The sequence below is a fragment of the Thamnophis sirtalis genome, unplaced genomic scaffold (assembly GCF_051295495.1).
Source record: "Thamnophis sirtalis isolate CommonGarterSnake01/CBP01778 unplaced genomic scaffold, rThaSir2_p1.2 scaffold_14, whole genome shotgun sequence".
NCBI classification, from domain to species: Eukaryota; Metazoa; Chordata; class Lepidosauria; order Squamata; family Natricidae; genus Thamnophis; species Thamnophis sirtalis.
Window position 1 is genome coordinate 26768288 of NW_028261394.1, and position 10796 is coordinate 26779083.

A 10796-nucleotide genomic window follows, 5' to 3' on the forward strand; every position below is an offset into this window, starting at 1 on the left:
TGGCAGACCCGGTGTCGAGCTCCATCTCGCAGGGCTTCCCCTCAACCATGACTGTCAGTTGAATTTTCTTCTGGAGTTGGTTGCACGAGAGACTGTGGTGAGAGTTACGGAGAATGGAATGGCAGTCCACTCTCGCTTTCTTAGGGCCCTCTGTTCTGGGACGATATGGCCGCGACCTCTCAGTCTGTGACTCGGGAGAGGACATAGGCTGTGCGGCTCGGCATACTTGAGCGATGTGACCTTTCCTGCCACAGCGCTGGCAGAGGGCTTGCCTGAATCTGCACTCAGCTCTTTCGTGGTTACCTCCGCAACCACTACATGCAGATTTAGGTCTGCCCTTCTGCCGTTGCCAGCTCTTTCTGCTCGCCTCATCTAGGCGGTTGATGTCCTCATTATATGCTTCAGCATCGGAATCTTCGCTTTCCGAATCTGGCTGACTGGTCACTGTGTTAAAGGCATTGGTAGGCTGCGAGGCATTGGCGGCCCGGGCCTTCGCGATGGTGGCTAGAGAAGCAGCAGCTATTTCGGAGGCCCGAACTTCGTCGAAGGCTTTCTGGAACGACAAGTCTGATTTCGTTAGAAGCCTCTTCTGTAGCTTGAGGTCGCGGAGGCCACACACTAGGCGGTCGAGAAGAGCTTCGTCCAAGTCCCGGAACTCGCAGTGCAGGGCGGCGGACCGTAGGGCAGCAACATAGGCACTCACGGACTCTCCCTCAGCTTGGCTGCGCTGATGAAATGCGTGCCGGCTGGCTATCTTGGACGGGGACGGAGCATAATGGCTCTTTAGTTTTGCCATTAGCTCAGGCCACGGAACGGCCTTTATAGGTTCAGGAGCTGTCAGAGCTCTGGCTGTGTGGAAAACGTCTGAGCCACACACGGACAAGAAAAACGCGCATTTCCTCTCATCTGTCAGCTCAGTAAGGTCGTGTGCGACCAGGAAGCATTCAAATCGAGCCGTGTACGACTCCCATGTCTCAGCTCCATAGTTGAATGGCGCGAAATTTAACGTGGCCATTCCTGTCAGAACCAACGACGTCTCGTCGCGGTATGATTAAGCGCGGTTCTAGTGACTCAGCGAGTGACTTCAGCTATCAGTGACTTCAGCTTCTCGTACCTCAGTTTGGCAATCCCACCTTCGTCGCCAGTGGTGTGTACCAAGGACCTGTGGGTAGCCAGAAGAACTGAGGCAGAGACAGGAATAAAGGCTAACAAGTTTATTCCCTTAAAGTACAAGCTAACACTTCAGAACCGGCTTAGATAGGAATGCGCGCTGCTCGTTTGGACAGCTCCCTATTTATACAGGAGCTGTCAAACGATCAGCCAATCAGCTGTCGAGCGCTTTCCCGCTCAAACCTTTAGTCAGCGCAAGCTCAGAACACAACACAGGTGACCCTTTTCAGGGTCAAAGAAATGGTCTCCCAGGCACAGTGACAAGGAGGGACACAGAGAAACGAGGATATGTCAGATTCTGGCTTTAATTTCTTGGATGCTGAGCAGGGTCATCTTACTGAGATGGGCAACCATCAAATTGTTTAAATAATTTAAAGCAATTTAATTTAGGGAAGGAAAACAAGGTTGACTCAGCCTTCCATCCTTCCGAGGTGGGTAAAATGTGGACCCAGATTGTTGGGGGCAAGAGGATGTGTTAGATATCCCCCCCCACTGGTAGAGGTTTCCACCAAGGTCCTCTGTTCCTGCGGGATCAGAGGTCGAATCCCATTGGTCAAGAGGTCTGACAGATCCCTTTTAAAGGGGATGCTGTCTGACCCCTCTCCAGCCGGATGTTACCCTGACTTGCAATAAAGAGCTGTTGTTACTGGAGCCTTTGTGTGCCTTCCTTTACCTGATCCAACAGGATGACTCTGTAAACCGCTTAGAGAGGACTGCAAAATACTAAGAAGTGGTCATGTCTAAATCAGAAGTCTTCAATCTTGGCAACTTTAAGACTTGTGGACTTCAACTCCCAGAATTCTCCAGCCAGCATAGCTATGCTATTAATATTCCCCTTCCTTCCTTCCTTCCTTCCTTCCTTCCTTCCTTCCTTCCTTCCTTCCTTCCTTCCTTCCTACCTACCTACCTACCTACCTACCTACCTACCTACCGTATATACTCAAGTATAGGCCGACCCGAATATAAGCCGAGGCACCTAATTTTACCACAAAAAAATGGAAAAGTTATTGACTCGAGTATAAGCCTAGGGTGGGAAATGCAGCAGCTACCGATAAATTTCAAAAATAAAAATAGATACCAACAATGCCATTGCCCATTGAATAACATATACAGCCTGCCTGTGCCCATTAAATATACAGTAGCCATTGTAAAAATTTGCTCTGCATAACAAATTATTATCACACAATACCGGTGTATTCAATGAAATACTTCACTCACCTCATGATGCTGATGTCCCGCTGTGATGATGATGTCCCGCCTCCTATGACACACGGCACAGTGATTCCTATCATTGGATCACTGTACCAGAGGAGGTAGGACATCGCTATGTGGCTGCTTGCCATAACGAGGAGGTGGGACATCGTTGCAGAGCGGCAGGAGGGGGAGGAAGGGGAATCGTAAGATAGCCCTGCATTACATTAGAACGTGAGGAGGGGGGATGGTGCGGTGCACGCTGCGCGGCAAACTGACACAGAGGGAGGGGAAACTCAGGGGCGCTGGGCCATTCACAAGCGTCACCCAGCGGCATGGCCCCGCCCCTTTTTCTCCTCCATTTCGGGCAAATTTTTCACTGACTCGAGTATAAGCCGAGGCGGCTTTTTTCAGCTCAAAAAGTGGGCTGAAAAACTAGGCTTATACTTCAGTATATACGGTATCTACCTACCTACCTACCTACCTACCTACCTACCTACCTACCTACCTACCTACCTACCTACCTACCTACCTACCTTCAATGCATGCATGCATGCATGGTTTGCAGTTGTTAGAATGCAGTATTGCAGGCAAACTCTGTCCACTGCCAAGAATTTGATTCTCACCAGGCTCAAGGTTGACTCAGCCTTCCATTATCCAAGATGGGTAAAATGAGGATGCCGATTGCTGGGAGCAAGAGGTTCATTTCATTTCATTTATTTGTCTTGTATGCCGCCCACTCCTGGAGGACTCCGGGCGGCTCACAACAGACAAGGGAAAGGGGATAAATAGACAAGACAACACTTAAAAAAAAAGACGCAACATTCACAATTTCCATGGGGCTGGATGTTTCACAAGCCTCCCGGCCTGCTGGAGCAGCCAGGACTTGGTGGCTTTGCGGAAGGCCAGGAGGGTAGTAAGGGTCCGAGTACAGGTTGACTCTGTAAACCACTTAGAGACAGCTATAAAGTGGTATATAAGTCTTAAGTGCTATTACTACCTTCCTGCCTGCCTGCCTTCCTCCCTCCCTCCCTCCCTCCCTTTCTTGTGGTTAGAATGCAGGCCAATTCTACCCACTGCCAATAGTTTGAATCTCACCTGGCTCAAAGTTGAAGGTTGACTCAGCCTTCCCTCCTCCCGAGGTGGGTAAAATGAGGACCCAGATTGTTAGGGGTAATAGGCTTACTTTGTAAACTGCTTAGAGAGGGTTGGAAAACCCTGTGAAGTGGTATATAAGTCTAAGTGCTATTGCTAAATGAAAATACAGGTAGTCCTTGACTGACAACATTTAGTGACCATCCAAAGTTACAACGGCACTGAAAAAAGTAACTGAGAACCATTCTTCATACTTATGACCGTTGCAGCATGCCCCTGGTCCTATGATTTACACTCAAGTGCTTGGCAACTGACTCACATTTATGACGGTTGCAGTTTCCCAGGGTCATGGGATCCCCTTTTGTGACCTTCTGACAAGCGAAGTCAACGGGGAAATCAGATTCACTTAACAACTGCATTACTAATATAACAACTATGGCGATCCACTTAACAGCTGTGGCAAGACAAGTCGTAAAATGTGGCAAAATTCACTGAACAACTGTCTTGCTTAGCAGGGGAAATCTGGTGCTCAATTGTGTTTGTAAGTCGAGGACTACCTGCAGTATTTCTCTCCTTTCTGGACCCTACCAGCTCCAATTCTGCAGTTGATCTCCTTTCCTTTTCTCCTTGTAGGAAACTCTATCACGATTCCACCACAAAGATCCACATCAATCTCCTGGGCGCCCTTTTCTTTCTCAACGTGTCATTCTTGATCAGCAAGACTTTGGTTGACCATCCGCCGTGGTGCAGCATCCTGGCTGCCTTCCTCCACTACTCCTTGCTCTGCAGTTTGACCTGGATGGCCATCGAGGGCTTCCACCTCTACTTGCTGGTGATCAGAGTCTACAACTCCTACATCAGCCGTTACCTGCTGAAGCTGTGTGCTGTGGGGTGGGGTAAGGATTTGTAGGCTGCCCGCATTGGGAAAACACATCAGCGTGAAGTCACCTTCTGAATTCCTTTGACTCTTGCTCGCTTTCCAAAGCAAGAAACGCAGCTTGTGCATCTGGTTGAAAAATTAGTTGCCCTGAGCTTCTCCAGTGGGAGAAAGAAGTCACATCTGAATAGTAGAAAGGAGGCATTAACAAGGACAATAGTTTGACTTCTGTCTTTCCTATCTTTCTTTCTATCTGTCTTTCCTATCTATCTATCTATCTATCTATCTATCTATCTATCTATCTATCTATCTATCTATCTATCTATCTATCTATTATCTATCTATCTATCTATCTATCTATCTATCTATCTATCTATCTATCTATCTATCTCTATCTTTCCTATCTTTCTTTCTATCCTATCCTATCCTATCCTATCCTATCCTTCTTTCTATTTATTTATCTCTTTCCTATCTTCCTTTCTATCTGTCTTTCCTATCTTTCTTTCTATCCTATCCTATCCTATCCTATCCTATCCTATCCTATCCTATCCTTCTTTCTATTTATTTATCTCTTTCCTATCTTCCTTTCTATCTGTCTTTCCTATCTTTCTTTCTATCTATCTTTCCCATCTTCCTTCCTTCCTTCCTATCTATCTATCTTTCCTAGCTTCCTTTCTATCTATCTTTCCTATCTTTTCTATCTTCCAGTATCCAAACGGTGTCCATAGCACACCCTCTTCCAGTTTTCACATGACACAAACTCTGCAAGGTAGGTGTAGTGTATATTGTAATGCATATTGGAGGTGGTGACCCTTTGAGAATGCAATGAAATTTCACTTTTATGTATGCTGATTAGTGTACTTTCAAAGTGACAATAAAGTTATTATTCTATCCTATCCTATCCTTCATTCCAATATCTATTCTATTCTATTCTATTCTGAATTCTATTCTGAACTATTCAATATTCCCACGTTCTCGAATTGAAAATCTGGGTTTTAAAGCTTGCAAGCAGCCTTCAAATTCAAATCCAGAATAGAGCTGGAAGAGATCTTGGAGGTCTTCTAGGGTGTCCTGCTTGAGCAGGGGGATGGACTAGCAGACCTCCAAGGTCCCTTCCAGCTCTATTCCATTCCATTCTATTCAAGGGTGGGTTTCAACCATCGTTAGTGCCAGTTCTCTTGTGCATGTGCTTCGTGTGCATCTACAATTCAAGTGAAATTGTTCTGCACATACGCAGAACTAAAAAAAAAAGATGGCAGCAGTGATAGGGAACTGGTTCAGGGCGTGGCCAGCCTGGGTCACTGCTGGTTCTGTGGTAGGAACCCACCTTTGATCCTATCCTATCCTATCCTATCCTATCCTATCCTATCCTATCCTATCCTATCCTATCCTATCCTATCCTATCCTATCCTATCCTATCCTGAAAGACGGCAGCTGATCCAGTCTTGCTGCAAATTCAGAGTTCTTGTTCTCCAAAGTTGGCTTCTCCAAACTTAGCAACTTTAAGACTTGTGGACTCCAATTCCCAGAATTCCGCATCCAATTCTGGGAGTTGAAATCCATTAGTCAAAGTTCCCAAATTTGGAAATTTCCTGTTCTAAAATACAGGCAGTCCTTGACTTGCAATAGTTCATTTAGTTACAACAGCATCAAAAAATTATTACCGTTCTTCACACTTTCAACATCTGTAGCATCCTGGGGTCATGTGGTCAAAATTTGGACACTTGGCAGCTGGTTCATACTTATGACGGGTGCTGTGTCGCAGGGTCACGTGATCCCTTTTTGTAACTTTCAGAGAAACAAAGTCAACGGGGGAAGCCAGATCCACTTATCAACCGTGTTACTAACTTAAAAACTGCAGTGATTCACATAACAACTGTGGCCAGAAAGATCGTAAAATGGGGCAAAACTCACTTAACAAATGTCTCACTTAACAACAGACATTTGGGGCTCAATTGTGGTCGTACTTCTTTCCCAATTCTGTCAAATTTAAGATTTGTGGATTTCAACTCCCAGAATTCCTAGCCAGCAAGTCTTCAGTCTTCCCTCCCCTCCTCATCTCACCCAAAATTAAATGCTACATCAGGTTACTCACTCTTTTACATCTGTTGCAGTGGTGGGTTCGGCCGAACCGGTGGTACCTTGGCGGCCTCTAGACCTGGGACTCTCTGTATAAGCCTGCTAAACTCTTATTTTGGAGTCCATCGCTGTGTCTTCTCTCCTTCTGCAGGGCTCCCTGGAGTCATAGTCCTGGTCAGCTTCCTTAGCGTGAAGAAGGCTTATTATCAGCATGATATCAACACTGGCTCTCAATACAATAAATCTTCCATGTGAGTAGCAGGGAAGCAGCTGCCTCAGCTGTGTAGTTTTAACTCCTATATGTTATACAGATGGGCCTTGATATACAAGATTGGTTTAGTGACCCCTTGAAGTTACAACAGCATTGGAAAAAAACAGCAACATAGAATGGAATGGAATGGAATAGAATAGAATAGAATAAGAAGAATGGAATGGAACGGAACGGAACAGAATAGAATAGAATAGAATAAGAAAAATTGAGTGGAATGGAATGGAATAGAATAAGAGTGGAGTGAAGTGAAGTGGAATGGAATGAAATAGAATGAAATGGAATGGAATAGAATAGAATAAGAAGAATGGAATGGAACGGAACGGAACAGAATAAGAAAAATGGAGTGGAGTGGAGTGGAATGGAATAGAATGAAATGGAATGGAATAAAATAGAATAAGAAGAATGGAGTGGAATGGAATGGAATGGAATAGAATAGAATAGAATAAGAAGAATGGAATGGAATAGAATAGAATAGAATAAGAAGAATGGAATGGAACAGAATGAAATAGAATGGAATGGAATAGAATAGAATAAAATAAGAAGAATGGAGTGGAATGGAATGGAATAGAATAAGAAGAGTGGAGTGGGGTGGAATGGAATGGAATAGAATAGAATAAGAAGAATGGAATGGAACAGAATGAAATAGAATGGAATGGAATGGAATAGAATAGAATAAAATAAGAAGAATGGAGTGGAATGGAATGGAATAGAATAGAATAAAATAAGAAGAATGGAGTGGAATGGAATGGAATAGAATAAGAAGAGTGGAGTGAGGTGGAATGGAATGGAATAGAATAAGAAGAATGGAGTGGAGTGGAGTGGAGTGGAGTGGAGTGGAGTGGAATGGAATGGAACGGAATGAAATGGAATGGAATGGAACGGAATGGAATGGAATAGAATAGAATTACAGAGTTGGAAGGGACCTTGGAGGTCTTCTAATCCAGCTCCCTGCTCAAGCAGGAGAACCTGTACCATCTCAGACAAATGACTGACCTTGACTTACAACAGCTTGGTTAGTAACATTCAGTTACAACGGCACTGAAAAAAGCCACAGTTACGTCCTTTCTAGCATCCCCATGATCATGTGATCAAAATTCAGATGCTTGGCAACTGGTTCACATTTATGACAGTCACGGTATCTCAGGGTTACGTGATCTGCTTTTGAAACCTTCTGACAAGCAAAGTCAATGGAGAAGCCAGATTCACTTTCAGGATTAGGACAGATTGTAGGCAGGGAGGAACAGAGAGGCAGGATGAACATGAGAGACAGAGCTCAAGCAAGGAGCAAGGACCACCTTCTCCTGATCCAAGGGCTTAGAGAATGGCGAGAAGGTGTGAGCAGCGCAGACTGAGCAGGCTACTTGGGAGAAGAGGGCTCTGTGCATTTTCACAAGGCACACCTGGAGACTGAGACTTAAGGAGACACTATGGGGAGGGGCATTTGTTGGGAACAAACACTGAGTTCCTGAAGTGTTGAGTGCCGACGTTTGAACTTTCCAAGAGTCCTTGCATTCCTTCTGGCATTCTGGACTAATTACCTGCATTGTTTGCTTCCTGAACTCCTTGATTTGACAAATAAATTTGGATTTATTGCTGTGCATCCTTGTTGGGCTGGACTAATTGCAGCTAGAGGCTGCCTGAGGTTTGTGGCGGGGGGTGGGTGGGTGTTGTTATCACTCTGTTCTGGGAATTGCCAGAAACATGGGAGCGTTTGGGGTAATTTGGAGGAATAAAGGGGCGGTTTGAACTGCCAGATCTTTGTGTTATCCCTGTGCTGTGTCCTGGGTCATCACACCTTGGCTTCTGATGGGTTGACACAGACTTTTCTTGGTCTCTCTTGGAAACATAAAGGAGCCTCTGATCTTTGCGTTTTCTTCTCTTCCAGATGCTGGATCACCTCCCCCATCTTGAGCCATATCACCCTTGCTTATGTTGGTGGCACCGTGTTATTCAACATGGTTATCTTGGTGTTGGTGGTGCAGAAGCTTAGACAGCTCAGAGCTCACCCCCTTCGTCGGCCTCAGGAACATACCTGCAAAGATGTGGGAACCGTTCTTGGAATGACCTTCCTCCTGGGGACCACCTGGATATTGCTCTTCATGTCCTTTGGGGTCTTCTTAGTTCCACAGATCTTCCTCTTTACAATCTTCAACAGCCTCCAAGGTTTGTAAGATGGCTGAGACCCTATACCCCCCCACCCAGGGATGGGATAACTTGCCATGGCCAACTCACCATGGCCAACTCACCATGGCCAACTCACTGCAGCCAACTCACCATGGCCAAGTAGCCATGGCCAACTCACTGCAGCCAACTCACCATGGCCAAGTAGCCATGGCCAACTCACTGCAGCCAACTCACCATGGCCAACTAGTCATGGTCAAGAGGAGGAGAACACTGTAACTACCCTTAGTTAAGCTTTTGGTGACTGGTTGCTATGATACTATGATCAATTCTCTTATGTCTCTTTTGTAGTACTCGTGTTTTGGTCTGTGACCGTAAATAAAGTATATATAACTCACTGCAGCCAACTCACCATGGCCAACTAGCCATGGCCAACTCACTGCAGCCAACTCATCATGACCAACTCACTGCAGCCAACTCATCATGACCAACTCACTGCAGCCAACTCATCATGGACAACTTGTTATGCGACAATTTAACAATTCTATTTAATTATTTACAATAAATAAAAAATAGTTTAATTTTTGCCATTCACATTTCATTCTGTCCCTCCTTCTGTATTCTTTCTTCCATGATTCTATTCCACCATTTCTTTGGTATTAGTGTCACTCTTGTCTAGGAGTGAGTTGTCCTACAGAGAGATGGCTGTGGTGAGTTAGTCATGGTGAGTTGGCTGTGGCAAATTGACCATGGCAAATTGTCATAGAACCCCCCCCCCCACTCCACCCCAGTATATTCCAATATGCAAAGGTTCTGCTTTCTCCCCCCCCCCCCGCTTTTCATGCAGGAGCCATCATCTGTCTTTGGTATTGCTTTTTACGGTGTCGTTCAGCATCCAAAAACTCACCTGGATTCTCTCAGTCATCGGCAACATCACCTGGTTTGTGAAGACTCTGGACCAACGAAGGACCAGATTCCAAAAAAGACACCTGAGCACTGCATCCCTATATCATACATTGGGAACATTCTATTTCCCCCCTAAGCTAGGCCTGAAAGGAAGGATGCTTTGTCTTCATGGCAGTAGATGGATGGAAGGAAGGAAGAAAGGAAGGAAGGAAGAAAGGAAGAAAGAAAGAAAGAAAGAAAGAAAGAAAGAAAGAAAGAAAGAAAGAAAGAAAGAAGAAAGGCAAGTTAGGCCTGAAAGGAAGGATGTTTTGTCTTCATGGCAGTAGATGGATGGATGGAAGGAAGGAAGGAAGGAAGGAAGGAAGGAAGGAAAGAAAGAAAGAAAGAAAGAAAGAAAGAAAGAAAGAAAGAAAGAAAGAAAGAAAGAAGAAAGGCAAGTTAGGCCTGAAAGGAAGGATGTTTTGTCTTCATGGCAGTAGATGGATGGAAGGAAGGAAGGAAGGAAGGAAGGAAAGAAAGAAAGAAAGAAAGAAAGAAAGAAAGAAAGAAAGGCAAGTTAGGCCTGAAAGGAAGGATGTTTTGTCTTCATGGCAGTAGATGGATGGAAGGAAGGAAGGAAGGAAAGAAAGAAAGAAAGAAAGAAAGAAAGAAAGAAAGAAAGAAAGAAAGAAAGAAAGAAAGGCAAGTTAGGCTTGAAAGGAAGGATGTTTTGTCTTCATGGCAGTAGATGGATGGAAGGAAGGAAGGAAGGAAGGAAGGAAGGAAAGAAAGAAAGAAAGAAAGAAAGAAAGAAAGAAAGAAAGAAAGAAAGAAAGAAAGAAGAAAGGCAAGTTAGGCTTGAAAGGAAGGATGTTTTGTCTTCATGGCAGTAGATGGATGGAAGGAAGGAAGGAAGGAAGGAAGGAAAGAAAGAAAGAAAGAAAGGCAAGTTAGGCTTGAAAGGAAGGATGTTTTGTCTTCATGGCAGTAGATGGATGGAAGGAAGGAAGGAAGGAAGGAAGGAAAGAAACAAAGAAAGAAAGAAAGAAAGAAAGAAAGAAAGAAGAAAGGCAAGTTAGGCTTGAAAGGAAGGATGTTTTGTCTTCA

General features: G+C 44.7%; 1 protein-coding gene across 1 annotated transcript in view; it reads left to right on the forward strand.

Annotated features, from left to right (window-relative positions):
• Window positions 1-10217, forward strand: part of ADGRG5 (adhesion G protein-coupled receptor G5) — a 32646-nt gene extending 22429 nt beyond the window's left edge. The window contains exons 9-12 of the mRNA XM_087728930.1: window positions 4090-4352; window positions 6564-6663; window positions 8569-8846; window positions 9652-10217. Of these exons, the coding sequence (XP_087585056.1) occupies window positions 4090-4352; window positions 6564-6663; window positions 8569-8846; window positions 9652-9752 (742 nt within the window). The 3' untranslated portion in view covers window positions 9753-10217. The remainder of the gene's footprint in view (window positions 1-4089; window positions 4353-6563; window positions 6664-8568; window positions 8847-9651) is intronic.
• Window positions 10218-10796: the final 579 nt, after the last annotated feature.